Raw genomic sequence first — 16,807 nt, 5'->3', positions numbered from 1 at the left:
TTCAATCAAAAATAATTTTAAACCAATATTAAGAATGCAACAGGACACCCAAGCATTTTTACGTGGAAAACCCAAATGGAAGGGACCTAGTCCAATCAGATCAGAATCCACTAAAGAGATATTACACTAGGTTAACAGTTCAATAACCCCAAAACCTCTAGCTACCTCTTGACAATCCACAAAACCCTCCACTTGGGTCCCAGGCAAACAGTCCACTCTGTCAACAGACTTCACTCCTCGTGAACTTGCTTCTTCAACTGCAATTTTCATCTCTAAACTGGTCGTCCACTCCAATCTTGGTTGATTAATTTCTTGTTGGTGTTGAACTCTTCAAAACAGCTCCACAACAATTAAGATGCTAACACATTAATATGACACTCACCAATCTAAGGTATGACGATTGATGAATGCTTAAAAAAAATGAATGCACTAAATTTTGCTTAAAACCCTCTTGCTTGTATATTTTCTATGTATTCTATATATTCTGTGTATCTTATGATTTATGAGATAAAAAAGGTATCTAAGACAACCAAAATTGTAGAGAGCATAGGATTTTAGCGTTTCGATCTGAAAAGTAAACTAGCTTACCGACCAGGATCGATCGAGGAACATGTAGATCCATCGACACAGTTCATAAAGCTTTTGATTGATATCTCGATGGATCAAAGACTATGTATTGCTATACTTGAAATTTTCCAAGCAGGATAGTTTTCAAAAACACTTTTTAAGCAAATCAATTCCGATACTTTACATCAAATCATGAAATCTAAAAACCCTAATGCGTGAATGCATATACCCTAATTTTGGTAAGTGCATATAATAGTGTCAATTTACCTTTGTACCCTTGATGTTGAAGGTTATACTTTTGCCCTTAGTTGAAGCTTAATTCGAACTCTGACCATGACCAAGAGGTAACTAACTTGACACTAAGTTTTGAAAATCTAACTAAACTAAAAAATAATATAAATGTTCAAACTAATGAGAGAGAGAGAGAGAGAGAGAGAGAGATCATGGTGGCTACAGGAAATGTGTATCTCATATGTATAAAACCCTAAGCCTACAGTGGCTTATATAAAAATACAAGACTCAGCTAATTACATAATGACCCAAAATATTCTAATGCTCTCAAGCTGGAGAGTATATATCAAATAATCCCAGCTTGGAACAGATAGTCCTTAACCGATTATGACCCAATGCTTTGGTAAACATATCAGCTAATTGATCTTCAAACTTCACAAATGGAGTAGAGATGCTCCCACTTAATATTTTTTCTCGAATGAAGTGACAATCAACTTCAATATGTTTGGTCCACTCATGAAACACAGGATTTGATGCAATGTGAACAGCTGCTTGATTATCACAGAGCAATGGAGTAGGAATTTCAACTGTCAACCCAAGTTCTTTTAGAAAATGTTGTATCCAAGTCAACTCACTAGTGGTATGGGCCATTGCCCTGTACTCAGCTTCAGCACTAGATCGAGCTACCACCGTTTGCTTTTTACTTTTCCATGTAACCAGATTTCCTCCTACAAATGTGTAGTAGCCTGTAATAGATCTCCTGTCTGAAGGAGAACCAGCCCAATCAGCATCTGTAAAACCTTCCACCCTGAGATGACCATTTGATTTATATAGTAACCCAAAACCTGGAACTTGCTTGAGATATCGGATAATCCGAAGAACAGCAACCCAATGTGGCATTCTAGGAGCTCCCATGAACTGACTTACAACACTAACTGCATATGAAATATTAGGTCGAGTGATAGTGAGATAAATTAATTTCCCAACAAGGCGACGAAATCTGCTCGGGTCATTAAATAGATCACCCTCATCAGACACAAGTTTTGTATTTGAATCCATAGGAGCATCAACTGGACGACCACCCAACATACCTGCTTCTTCTAATAAGTCCAACACATATTTGCGTTGAGATAAACTTATACCCTTCTTGAATCTAGTAACTTCAATGCCCAAGAAATACCTAAGTTTACTTAAGCCTTTAGTATGGAATCGATTTTGTAGAAACAACTTCAACTTAGCAATGCCTTCAGAATCGTCACCCGTGATCACAATATCATCTACATACACCACAAGAAAAATGAAGCCAGCTTTAGTGCGCTGGTGAAATACTGAATGATCGTTTTGGCATCTGTTAAGACCAAATTCTAATGTCGCCTCAGAGAATTTTCCAAACCAAGCCCATGGAGATTGTTTCAATCCATACAAGGCCTTTTTAAGGCGACAAATAGTGTGACGATACTCCCCCTAAGCAACAAAACTAGGTGATTGCTCCATATAAACTTCTTCAACTAAGTCACCATGCAAGAAGGCATTCTTGACATCCAATTGAAACAACGGCCAATTACAATTGGCAATAATGGAAATAAGTACCCGAATAAAAGAAATCTTAGCAGCAAGAAAAAAGGTCTCATCGTAGTCAATACCATAAGTCTATGTGTACCCTTTTGCCACCAGACGAGCCTTCAACCGCTCAGTAGACCCATCGTGAAGGTATTTAACATTGTAGACCCACTTACAACGAACCGTTGTGGAGCCCGGAGGTAAGGGAACAAGATCCCAAGTCCGATTACGGTGAAGGCATCCATTTCATCTACCATGGCTGTGCGCCAATCTGAATTAGAAAGAGCATCCTGCAAAGTTTTAGGAACAAAAGTAGCAGACATTTTGGATAAAAAACAAGATAAAGAGGATGAAACATTATGGTAGGAGACAAAGTTAGAAATGGGATGTGCAGTAACACATGACGAATACCCTTATGGAGAGCAATAGGCAAATCATCAGGCAAAGTAGATGGCGTCGGATCCGAAGACACTGAAGGAGATGGAGGGAGCGAAGTAAGCGGTCAAGGACGTCGAGTATAAACCTGCAAGTGGACAATGGAGTGAGGAGGTGTGGGAGCAAGAACTAGGGAGGGAACAGTTAGCATAGGTGGCTCAAGAGTAATATCGAGAGGGGTAGTAGAATCAGAAAAATATGGGAGAGACTCAGAAAAGGAGACATCAGCACTAGTGAAATAGCGCTGAAAATGAGGACTGTAGCAACGATAACCCTTCTGAGTGCGAGAAAACCCAAGAAAAACACACTTAGTGGCACGAGGGTCGAGTTTATCAAGACCAGGCCCAAGGTTATGGACATAACACACACATCGAAAGACTCGAGGAGTAAGATTAAACAATGCGGAGTTGGGAAATAGAACAGAATGAGGAGATTTCCCTTGTAACACCGACGAAGGCATCCGATTAATAAGATGACAAGCCGTAAGAACAGCATCACTCCAAAAACATTTGGGAACATTCAAATGGAATAAAAGGGCACGACATTCTTCCAGGAGATGACGATTTTTACGTTTAGCTACTCCATTTTGTTGAGGAGTATAAGTACAAGATGATTGATGAATGATGCCTTTAGCATGAAAATAAGTCTCAAAAGGGTCTGAGAAATATTCTTTGGCATTGTCAGAACGTAAAACTTTAATGGAACATCCAAATTGAGTTTTTATTTCTTTGCGAAATAGTTGAAAAATAAAGAATAGGTCAGAACGATTTTTCATTAAAAACAACCAAGTCATACGAGAATGATCATCCACAAAAGTCACAAAATAACGAAATCCATTAATAGAAATATGTTTCATTGGGCCCCATACATCTGAATGAATTAACTGAAAAGGACTAGCAACACAATTATTAGCTCTCAGTTTGAAAGATACACGACAATGCTTACTAAGCTGACACGAGAATGACAATGCTTACTCAATTTCACAAGACATGGACTCAATACAACTAAGACGAAGACTGGGGACTTGAAGCTGCAAAACTGATAATGATGGATGGCCGAGACGACAGTGCCACTAGAAAGGAGACAAAGATGATTGAAGAGCTGTGGGAGATGGTGCAAGATCAAAGTAATACAAGCCACCTACTTCATGTCCCGTACCAATCTTCTTCATCGTCTTGAGATCCTGAAAAATACAACATGAGGAATAAAATGTAACGGAACAATTAAGAGATTTAGTTATTTGACTAATGGACATCAAATTAAAAGGGAATTGAGGAATATATAATACAGAGGAAAGGGACATAGAAGAGGTGAGTTGGGTGGTTCCCACACCCAAAACTTTAGTTGAGGAGCCATTAGCAAGAGTAACACTTTGAGAGGAAGGAATAGACTGCAAATCAGATAAGAGATGAGAACTACCAGTCATGTGATCAGATGCGCCAGAGTCAAGAATCCAGGGACTCTGACAAGAGGATAAGAGACATGCAGGTGCAGGGCAAAGGAAACCATGGAAGATGAGGTTGAAGGCCATTATTGAGACATAAACTGAGCATACTCATCGCGGGAAATTGTTATGGTGACCATAGCAGGCTCAACAGCCACTTGTGGAGCAGTTGGTGTGGCAGAGAAAGAAGAATCCCCTTCATTAGAGGTTACTTGATGTGCATAGGAAGAAAGTGGCAGTTTCCCATGAAGATCCCGACAGTAATTAACAGTGTGATTAGTAAGACTGCAATGAGTGTAGAGTTTTGAGTCTCTGCCTCTGCCATGACCACGGCCACGACCACGTCCACGGGTAAAACGACCGCCACTGCCACGAGAAGGCTGATAACCACCCTGGTTCACAACTAATGCAGAACGTTCACTGCTAGGAGGAGCAGTGACACCACTTGAAGTACTCCCGGAAGCGCCACTAGATAGAGTAGCAAGCTGGAGTATGGAGAACATATCAGGAAGAGAGGGAAGTGCAGGGCTACCCAAAATTTGTGCACGAACAAATTCATATTCGGGTGACAACCCCGTGAGAAACCGAACAGCATTAAAATCCTCACGTTGTTGTTGCATGCTCTTCACATCAGAGGTGTTAGGCTGATACAAGTTCATTTCTTCACAAATTCCCATTGACTGGGAGAAGTATTTTGCGAGACTGTGAGTACCTTGCTGGAGGTCAAAGAATTGTCTGCACACCTCATAAATTCTGGTGATATTACCAGTACCTGAATATAGCTGTTTGAGGCAGTTCCAGATCTCCTTGGCAGTATCCAAATACAACAGGTTGGAGCTGATATCAGGTTCAATACAATTCAGCATTAAGGAAATGATCTGAGCATCCTTTTGTTCCCATGAACTGAAATCTGCATCACTGTTTTTAGGCTTATCCTTAACCAAATGAGAGCCAAAGCCTTTGGCTTTCAGAAAAATAGCTACTGACTTGGCCCATAAAATATAGTTCTTGCCATTGAGCTTGACCGAAGTCATGGGAGGATTGAAAGAAGCAGAAGAAAACAGGTCTGAACCGGCAGCCATATAGAAGGAAAGAGAGAGAAGAAAACCGAACCTAAAAAAAAAAAAAAAAAAAAAACCGAATCCGGATCTGGTCAAACGGGTTTGGATCTGGGCAATCGGGCCAAATCAAAACCAGTTCTCTGCTATTCCGGTTTTTGTAAACCAAGGTTGGGATAGCTTCGCGCCTGCAGCCAAACACCACCCTTCTCCTTCACAATTAGCGCCGGCAAGAACCAGAACTCTGCCGCTGACAATAAACTCCAACACCCGAGGTTCGCAATGGAGAATCAAGGCTAGTACACACCCTATCCCTTACAGCGGTGACGGCAACCCAACACAAGCAACGATCTAACAACCGAGCAGAGAGAGTTCGCGATGATGGAACCTCTGCAACTTGCGACAACCAAGGCAGCCTCAGCCAACAAAACAAAGGGCTTTAGATCTGAGAACGACGGACGAGAAGCGCTGAACACAACGACAGCTTCAAGTCTCCGGCTCTAAATAGAACGACTGCCAAACCTTCGGGGAAGAACAGAATCGACTTCAATCCCGATTTCGATTTGTATAAGAACACCACAGATGCAATCACAACCACAATCTTAGTTTCCTATTGTTTCGTACCGCTCTGATACTATGTTCAAACTGATGAGAGAGAGATCATGGTGGCTACAAGAAATGTGTATCTCATATGTATAAAACCATAAGCCTACAGTGGCTTATATAAAGATACAAGACTCAGCTACTTACATAATGACCCAAAATATTCTAACAATAAACAAAATTACAATTTTGATCTCGAAAAATGCCAACCTAAGTCCTATTGACCTAACAATTTTAGTGATTTGTGAAACTTGAGTTATTATTCCATCTTATCTAGTATTGAGCTCTCCAAAACTATCAAGATTGCTTTGATCTTGAGATTTCTATGGTTGCCAAATGTTACGAGCTAAATGAGAAAAATAATATTTTAAAAAGACATGTTGATTTCCAATTGAAAAAGAAAGTAATCAACCCTTATATGTTGAAAGCCGAATGCAACGGAACATCAAGTGCATGGAATGTCCACCACCTCTAGAGTTATACAATAGCGTCCGTGTGTGGTGTGCAGATTTTGCAACGATACTGGGGTTTAAACACCCGGAATGAATTGTTGATCTTGTGACACATGATCTCTTGTTTTTGATTATTTGTATACGTCAACAACCAGAGGGTGATTCATGATCTCTTGTTTCTTGATTATTCCAGGTAGGTGACAGTTGAGCTGCACTAATGTTGTATGGTTCAAAGGATATATTCCCAGACATGCAATCATTTTACGAATGTCAGCTAGAGGAAATCTCTATTCTCAAGACAGGCTTGCCAAGTTTGGGTTTATTAAGAAAATAAGTTTGTGTCTTTTGTAGAGACAAAGAGGAAGACCACAGTCACTTGTTCTTCAGATGCTCCTTAGTCAAAAGGGTATGGTCCTTCATGTGTTATTTTAGTCAAGATTAATTAAAATCATACTTGCTGCTACTGTCTATGTGATCTGGAAGGAGAGACATGGGAGATTGTTTTCTAATTCTTACGTAGATGTTGTAACCCTACAGAAGGAAATCATGGGTTTGGTGAAACTTAGGTCTTGGTATGGAAAGGTCTTAATGACTAAGGATAGCAGGTGGTTACAAAGAGCATGGGCTCTTCAAATAGTCAAACTTTAACTTTCAAATGATGGTCTTGTTTAAGAGGAGGCTGCTGGTTTGCAACTTGTTTGGTTCCAGATATTCAGGATTGCTGAAGAATGATGTAAGTTGGTCTCATATGGCAAATATATGGAGGTTCCCTTTCTATGCTATTTGCAGTGTTGCTGAACTGAGGGATATGGCTAGGTGGGCAAGCAAATGGTGGTTTTGTTCATTGCTGGGCTTGATGGTGCTGGCAATTGTGGACACATGGGTCATAGGGGATTTAAAGATTATGACCTTCAAAATGATCTTAAGAGGCTCCATTACTTTAGGTCCCTCTTTTCTAAGCAGAACAATTAAGTTTTTGTTTAGTTCTGCTTTAAACCTGTGTAGTTTTCTCTTATCTTCTGTCTTCTGTCCTGGTGGAGTTAGAGCTTTATACGTGAATTGAACATGCCCGGGGCATTCCCCTTATATTTTGTCTCTGAGCCTTAGTGCCTTTTGGTAATATATTCTCACATGTACTTGCGGGGAATAAAATTAGTTTGTGGTTAGTAAATGTAATTATATCAATGTAATATGAAATTTGCGGCTTATTAGTCATAATATTAGTAATAAACCTTGTTGTAAAGATAAAAACATAGCAAGGAGTCAAAACAGAACATACATGTATATGCATGTGTGCATGTGCACAAAGGTAAGCATGCATATGCATGCAAATTTTCCCGAGAAAGAAAAAGAAAACGACTAAAAACAGTCAATAGTGGTACCTTTTGCCACCAATTACGGGCAGTCCGATCACTTTCCACTAACTTTAAAGCAATCCCTTCAAGTCCCGAAGTGTCCCACTTTCTCTCTGATTCTCTGTTATGATGCTCATTTGATCGCATAAATGATGCAGCCTTCCCTTGCCATTGCTCCACAAAAGGACTCGTCACCCCCTCCGAATTAGTAGAACCATTAGATACTGCAGACCTATTATCACCCCTCACTTCCTCACCATGCTCTTCTGAAACTGAAGGCAACAAATCCACAGCCTCAGAAGTCATGTTCCATCGGCAAACTACCTGACAACTCCCTCCTTTTGGCAGCTTCAACACACGGTTATCACCACTTTCCCAAACCACACTCTTGTCCTTTCCCATAAACACGAATTTGAACTCAACAGATTCTCCCCCCTTTAGTTCCAACTCACAAAACCATCCATCCTTTGTCCAACTCATCGCCACTTTCTTCTTCCATGAGCCAAATTCTCTTGCCGATCCCAAAATTGCAACACTCTCGCCAAATTCAACTTGGTGATTAAGTCGGACGCGTAGTAGCACCTTCCCACGCCGTGGCCCGGATCCCATCTTCTGCTTCTCTTCCTCTCTGCCAAAAAAAAAAAAAAAAAAAAAAAAAAAAAAAAACATTCTGTTGTTCTATTTGTATGAATTTACTTTTGAGCGACTAAGAAAGAATTATAAAATTAAAACTAATAAAAAAAAACAAAAAACAAAAAACACTGCTTTCTAATTCGAATAAGTACTTTTGTATGATCACTTAGAGAGTGCAAGAAACATACCATAAGAGATTGTTTGATTTTGATCATTCGAGCTGATTTTATCAGGAGGACTGAGGAGATTTTTTTTTTTTTTTCTTTGGTGAGAAAAATACAGATTTGTTAACCAGATGAAACTCCCTTAAGCAGACCCAAAAGAAATAAAGACAAAAATGAGAGATTAATAATCAGGGTTCAATTTGATTGTTTTTTAAAATAGTCATGTTTGGTGCTAGATATCAAGAAACCCAAAAGGAACTGTTTATAAGGTTATTAATTAACCAAATATTATCCAAATTGATTAAACTTCAATCAATTCTAATAACCATTTTATTTAGAAATACAAAAAGGGCATTAAAAACCACGAACTTAAAAAAAACAATAAATTCCATCTCTTCCCCTAATAAAGCTTTCTCAACAATCAAACACATTGGAATTGAACCACAATTGAATGAATCACCTGGTTTCAGTAGAAGAAACACCACAGACGATTCGAGAAGAGTGTCTAGATTGATCCACAAATTCAAGACTATGGAGAGGGAGAGTAGTTCTCGGCCTCAAGAAAGTGAGAGCATTTTGTTGGCTTTGACGGTAGAGGAGGAATCTGGATTGCCCTCTCAGATGGTTTCGTGTGGATGCACAAGTAGCAGTAGCAGTAGCAGTAGAGCAGACGCCCAATACACGCAGAGAATCCATTACAGCATATAGATACACATATAGATATATATGGAGAGAGAGAGGAAAGGAGAGAAAGAGATGTGAACGGTTTCAGTTTTTCAGTGTCTCCAAGACCGTCCGTTTATCATATAGGTGCAAGAGAGTGCTGGAGAGAGACGGAGGAGTGGTGATAGTTTGAACCAAATTGATTGATATTTTTACTCTACTATTTATGTTTTTAGCATTTGGTTTCGTGCCACGTGGAAAGAGGTCCGAATGCTAATGAACAAATCCCCATGGCGGATCTGATCTAGTAAGATTGTGTATTATTGGAAGTTGTCCGGATCCCACTGCATTAAATCACGAGTGTTGCAGTTAAATAGTGTCATCATGTCTCGTGATATACTTAAAAAAGCGGTCCTCCTCACTTAAATAGCTCATGTATGAAAAAATAATAATGTGAAAAAAATTTAAGCTTGTTTTTAAAAAATTAAAAGTTTTTTCAGATTTTAAACCTGATTAAAAAAAATTGCAAAATAATTTTCGAAAACAAAAACTCATAAAATTGCTTAATTGTATTTATGAAAATAGTTTTATGTACTTAGAAAATAAATAAAAATATTCTTGTACCTCACTCTTTTATTTCTTTAATTTATGATATTAACTATTAATGTATTTTTTTTTTTATATAAGTGTTGGAGGTGCATTCATTTTAGCTAGTATTCTTAACTTAATAAAAGTTGCGCAAATACAATATATATCAAGTGTAATTAAAACTTGATTAAATTTTTTTTTTTTCCTAAATAACTTGATTAAATTTAAATATAATAAAAGAGTTACATGAATTACTTCAAATGTCATATGCACTTTTAGTTGTACAAATATTAAGTTTAGTGATACATAACCAAAACAAAACATTAGAGAATTACATAAATAGCTAATCAAGAAAAAACATTGGAAAATAATAAAAGTAACTTTATCTAGCATTGCCTCCAAATGATGCCCACATTTGATTCGTCAAATGAGTTCTAAAGGTTACCATTTGTGTTGCACCATCACAGATAAATTAAGTGCATTCAGTACACCGGCACTACTATTGCTACTATTCCCCCATCTCCATAAAAAAAAATGATCATCTAATATATTTTGATGAATAATGAATGAAATTGTGAATCGTGCAACAAGCAGTTATTATAAATCGTTGTCTAACCAACTTATAACAAGGCATAAGCTTTAAAATGGGAAAATGAGCATTTAGTATTCCAAAACAACGTTCAATGACATTGCGAAATGATGAATGGCAATAGTTAAATAATTCCTTTGCACCACGCGATTGCCGATTGTTACCCTTATAATCTTGTAGATGATATCTTTGATCACGCTATGGAGGCAAAAATCCTTTTGTGCATGGGTAACCAGAATCAACTACATAGTATTTCCCTGCAAAATATTATTTAAATTTTATTAGGGTTAGTATCATACTATTATTAATATTAAAAATACAAAAGTAATACCATCATCTGGTATTGGGAATCACGCAACAGCTCTAGTAATTGCATTAATAAAAAATCTCGAGTCATTTGTCGTACCCTCCTAACCCGCGTAAATGAAAGTAAATAGCATATCAAATGAGTAAGCACACATAACATTTTGTGTCACTATAGACTTTCTTCCTTTATAAGGAGTTTGTTTTCTAGCAGCTGCAAAAGCACTTATATGTGTTCTAATGCAATTCTTAAATCAAGGATGATATTTTGGATTATGAAGTATATAAGAAAGCACATCACTACTTTGTGGTGGACGTATGAGGAATTTGCTAAGGCGACATATTGCTCTCAATATGAGTTTAAAATGTCTAGAAATTGTTTTGCTAGAATGTTAAAATCGTTCAGCTACCACTACATGACGAATATTATGTCCTATAATGAACTAAAACATTGTCACTGACTCCTCGATTGAAATTGTATATGTGTCTTCCAACAATTCATGTTCTCTCAATATTCGACATAATTACAGAAAGACTTCTCTATCCATTCGTAATATATCAAAACATAAACCGGCATGGTCATTTAACAATTTCTGAATATACTCATGACCTGTTAACCCTGAAGTTCTCTTTGGTACCTTCGATTTAAAGGAATCTTCATACTCTTGCATCAAATTCAAGCACATACAATCTAAAAGGTCATCAAAATCTTCATTTGATACACTAGACGATGTATGATAAGGGCTGATTATTGCATATTTGAGCCCCTAAGTGTTGATGAAAAAGACGCTTCAGAAAAGATTTGAAGAAAATTGACTAAGTATAGAATTTCTGTTCGAGCACAAGTCAAAAGGCTCGAGCACATGCCAAAAACCTCGAGCAGAAGCTTCTCTGCTCAAGACTTTGATATTAAGTCATATTTTTAAGTTGCGAGATTAATTCTTATTAAGTCCTAATTCGTCCCAGACGAACCCAGATGACCCCAGAAGACCTAAAACCCATCCAATCCTTATTAGAAGTCAGTTGCTTCTATAAAAGGATGTAGAAGGCCACAGAAAGGCTTTCCTTACTCTCGCTTTAGGTTTCATTATTATAAATCTAGAGGATGCTTTTGGGGTTTCTGGTAGTTGTAATGAAGCATTGAAGGTGAAGATCCTTAGAAAAGAAGTGCAATCCATGATGATGAAGACCACAACAACACATATGATATCTTGCATCGTCATGAGTAGTTAATTCCTTTCCTAGAGCATTTATGTAACCCGAATTCGAATACTATAGTTTGATTGTTCTAAACTTTGAGAATTTAACTGTTTATGTATTTTGATTGTATGATTATGAGCAATTGACTTAGATCAATTGGTTTTTAATGAAATACATAGTTTTTAAATGATTAATACCTTGTCTTAGATTTAATTGTTCATTAATTATATACAACATATTCTTAGTGTACGAAATTGGCGGCTAAATGCTTCTCAAACAATAAGAATAGATATCATGTAATGGTGTTCAAATGTTTTTCATGAATAAATGTTTTCATAGTCTATATATAGGGAAGATGAGTTATACTACAATATTAGTTAGAAGTAGGTATGTAGATAATTCGTGCCAACCGAAGATAGGTTATTATTAATTAAAATTCATGAAACATCTTTATTTAAATATGAATTAAACGAATGTTATTGAGTTTAATTCCATATAATACGTAATTATTGAAATCCTAAAGTTGAATAGTTGATCATAATATGAGGTTCGTGGTGAAGTCAATTCCTAAAACCTTCTTTCTCTATCTCATTCCTTTATTTAGTTTAATTTTATTTATGTTCGTGACACACCAAATTAAACAATCTTTTTCTCTGAATTGAAATAGTATTCATTGAACACTTAATAAACCACTATAGTTCCTGAGGTTCGACACCCTTTAAGTAGCCCTATCCTGCAAAGGATTCGTACTATTGCGAGTGGTATTTTATTATTGACACTGTCAGCCACACATCAATATGTCACTCTAATATGTGTTTTCCATCTTGATTTTCTAAGAATCTAGACAAATTTTCAATAACTATTATAAATTAAACATAGTAAAAGTTATACTAAAACAAAGTTTTCATAATATAGAGCATAATAAATTGTCCTCCACATGAATATAACATAAAGTTACATGCATAAAAAATAAAAAAAAATAAAAAAAAATGGTATAAGGAAATTGTTCAATAACACATAAAATCAAATACGCGTTTTAAGTCACATGCATCCAAAAACTAAACCATGCATTCATTAACCATCCAAGTCAGTCCAAGCTCTTCAACCAATCAAACATCCTGGAAATACTCATCTTAATGAACAATTCTCTATAGTGCAATTCATTGAACTTTTCAGTTGCTTTCAAATATGTGTCATCGTCTATCTCATCAAGACCCTCAAAGCATTCAATGTAATTACTTAGAGAGTATGGATTACATGATGGGTTAGTTGCCTCTTGAGTATGTTTCATTTTCTTATACCTCTCATAGTTGCCTCTTGAGTATGTTTCATTTTCTTATACCTCTCTGCCTTAACTAATGAAGCTTCAGTCCTTACTTTGGAAGCTTTAGTCCTTACTTTAAAAGCCTCAGCAAAGCAAACAAGAGTATCATTTACTAAACCAGTATTGTGCATTACAAATTTTAGACCTTCAACTTCAAGAAAATGGAGCCCCTAATTTCATGAGGACTGTTTTATCCCCTCAATAGCTTTATCAGACCTTACTAAACTAGTATTATGCATTACAAATTTTAGAGAGAACCAAAGGAAAAGAAAATTAATGAAAAAAAAAAAAAAACTAGTAAATTCCAATTTAAAACTAGCATGTTCAAGAATTTAATATGGTCCCTAGGCCATCTATATATTTAAGGAAGCATACTCTATGTCATAGGTCATTCACATACTTTAAAACATATCTAAGTTCTTGAACAAAAAGAGAAACCAGAAGAGAACCCTCCTTCATTCTATTCGCAAATACACATCTATACAATGGCAAGGACATTTTGGTTGATTCAGAGAGTGGTATACAGTAAAGAAAATATCTGCAGCACCTTGTCCTTTAATCTTCTTTTTCATATTTCTAGACAAACATGCCTCGGTCCACTTTCCCTCTTACCCTTACATTCCCTTTAAAGACTTTCCCTCCCCCGTTAATTATTAATGCTTGTTTCATTTTCTCATCTTCCCTAATTACTATCATTGAAACTTTCCTTTTTCCTTGGGTCACACACATTGCATTTTCTCTCTATCCATTTCTCTTCTCTCTCTCCTCTTCAATCAACAAAACCATTTCAATCCACAGCTGGAGGGAATTTCCTTCCATAATTATAGGAAACTTATCCTTCTTTCATTTGGATATCACCATGTCATAATGGAGTGCCTCTCTTTTCTTTTCTATTCTATTTGAAAGAGTATGCATCTGTGAATAAATAAAAAAAAGCCACATAGATAATAAACTAATGGGTCTAATTTCTTCCTTTAAATTAGTCACACCTTAATTAGTTATTCTTGTTTTACTTTCTTAATATTGCTGACATGAGTATTGGTGTAAGATGAAAGTCTTATGGGATCTATACAAAATATTAGGAATTTGTCTATATATAAGTGAAAAGGAAAGGAAGAAAAAGACGAACATATATATATATATATGCAAACAAATATATGCATACACATATATATTTATATATTTGTATATATACATATATAAGTGAAAAAGTGAAAAGGAAAGGAAGAAAAAGACGAACATATATATATGTAGACGAATATATACATACACACATATATATGTATATATATAAAAGTAAAAAAGACAGCAAGAAAAAGAAGAAAGTTTGTATACAAAGAATATTGCTGTTAAAAATTCCAAAAGTGTTTTCTGTAGAAATTCACTATATTTTTGTGATCCTAAATCCTCATTAATCCATTTATGCAAAAAGAAAGTCTGTATACAAATAATCAATTGAACAATATTGATGGCTTCCCTAAACTGAAAACCAAATCCCTAAACTGAAAGTCAAATCCACAACAAAATTCACCCAACCAACAAAATCCATAATCAGATTTATAACCAAACTCATCCAACCAACCAAACCCATAACCAAATTCATTCAAAAAACAAAATCCATAACCACAAACTTGCTACAGAAAGAAAGAGTGTGCGTGTTGTGTTTTAATTAGAATACAAATTTGTATTTACCTCAACAAATAGAGCTTGGAAAAATCTGAGTAAGAGTCTGGACGTAGAGGAAAGAAGTGCATTGTTGCAGAGATAAGCGGTAGAGAGGGGGGTTCACAGCGAGAGATGCAGTTTCAGATGAGAGGTGTTGTAAAGCGTTTTCGAAAAGGAGGCGTAAAATGTTGTTATAAACGATAGGGTTATAAATGATAAGACTGTTTCTTTTTTAAGTGGAGAACAGATCTCCGTGTATTCTCCCAAAACACCAAAAACAACTTAAAGTTGTCCTTTAAAAAGTGCGACTCTTAAACCTCCAGTTTTGGAAAAACTGTTTTCATAAAATTGTTCCAAGCAGATCACAAATTCCATTTTTAGATTTTTGTAACTCCCAAAATAGAAAACTATTTTGGGAGTTCCATTCCAAGCAAGGCCTTAAATGCTAGTAATGTAAAAATTATTAAATAGTTCTAAATCATTGATATTTGGTAGATGTAAGGGGTGTTTCGCGATAAATAGTAAGCTATTAGGTGGGTGTGACTGCCATGATTTTTCAAGTCAGTGCGTCTTGTGATGAACCGAAATTTGACCCGATAACGAATCCCAAATGCGGAAGCGAAAATAGAAACCAAGTCTCCAGAGATGCAATACATCTCTAAGACGCCAAAGTGACCTTTCATAAGGCCATGGAACTAAACGAGAACAAACGTGGAAGAAAAAGATCAAAAGTAGATCAAGTATGCCCCTAAGGGCAAAGTTGTCTTTTCACACGAAAACAAAATCTAAAGAGATATACGTTATTCCTAAGACACAAGCATGACTTCCCATGAAGCCACAAAACAAAAGGAAAACAAGCGGAAACGATGTTTTAAAAACGGACAAGTTTAGTCCTAGTGGCAAAATGGTAATTTTTAGAAATATTCGGGTGCTAATGAGCACACCATTGGATAGATGATAAGAAATTAACAAAGTTAGACTCAAAAATCACTTGATTTGGAGTTCGAACGAAGAAGATAGGCTAAAAACAAAATCAGAGTCAAGGCGGCTAAGAAAGGGGGCACCAAAGCACCCCATGTGCGCGCCGAGGCCTATCGCGTGCTCACGCACTGATGCGTGTGCGCGCGTGACACCTGCTTAACAGTAGGTGCTGACAACAGCCCCTTTTCTGTTTTACTGAAACAGAGAGCTTTTTAGACCCTTAAATGAATTTTTTTTTTTGAAAAACACAAAGAAGAAACCCCCCTTAAAATCAAGTTTTCTAGCTGACTATGTCAAAAGAAAATTTTAATTTTGATGTGAAATACCCAAAATACCCTTATGCTCAGTTTTGACTAAAAACTTAAAAATGCAATTGCTTCAAGTGTTCAAATGGCCGAATATGAAGTTTTGTGCTAAAACGATTGTGCACGCAGACCTAATAAGTGTTTTTAAACATGCAGGAATGGTCCGTGACCCCCAAATATGCCCGATGCAAAAATCAACCTATCAAACCTCAAAAATGTAAAGAAATGCTTTAAATGGAAAACTTGAAACCTACTATCATTCATTTCATGCAAATATGATATTTTGTGCAAAGTGAGCATCCACGCAAACATAATATACATATTTACACACGTTCTAATAGCCTACGGCCACAATGGACACTAAACACAAAATATCACCTATTAAACCTCAAATTTTGCCTAAAATGACATTTAAAGGAAAAACTTGAAACCAAAATGCATAGATGCAAACGAAAAGGCGTTTGGCCCTTGGCCATACCTCAAATATATTAAAAGAGTCCTAATGAGTATACTCGTGCACACTTTGCACCATCCGAATTGAAAACGACAACTTAAAACTTCATATTTTCCTATTTTTCAATAATTACACATGAAACTTAAAATACTTAAAAGAAGCATCTTCAAACTAAATGGCCCTTGGCCTCATTACATACACATCAAATACATTCCAAAAGGTGCACTTATATG

General features: G+C 36.4%; 1 protein-coding gene across 1 annotated transcript in view; it reads right to left on the bottom strand.

The window, feature by feature from the left end:
- LOC132298139 (phosphoglucan, water dikinase, chloroplastic) overlaps positions 1 to 9,364 on the bottom strand; it is a 34,688-nt gene extending 25,324 nt beyond the window's left edge. The window contains exons 1-2 of the mRNA XM_059794958.1: positions 8,963 to 9,364; positions 7,733 to 8,333 (exon numbers count right to left, since the gene is read on the bottom strand). Of these exons, the coding sequence (XP_059650941.1) occupies positions 7,733 to 8,333; positions 8,963 to 9,198 (837 nt within the window). The 5' untranslated portion in view covers positions 9,199 to 9,364. The remainder of the gene's footprint in view (positions 1 to 7,732; positions 8,334 to 8,962) is intronic.
- Positions 9,365 to 16,807: the final 7,443 nt, after the last annotated feature.

This window comes from Cornus florida, unplaced genomic scaffold (genome assembly GCF_030987335.1).
Source record: "Cornus florida cultivar Cherokee Brave unplaced genomic scaffold, ASM3098733v1 CherokeeBrave_3.0.0_Hap2_Chr01, whole genome shotgun sequence".
Lineage (NCBI taxonomy): Eukaryota > Viridiplantae > Streptophyta > Magnoliopsida > Cornales > Cornaceae > Cornus > Cornus florida.
The sequence above is the reverse complement of the archived record's forward strand: the minus strand, read 5'-3'. Positions and strand labels throughout refer to the sequence as shown.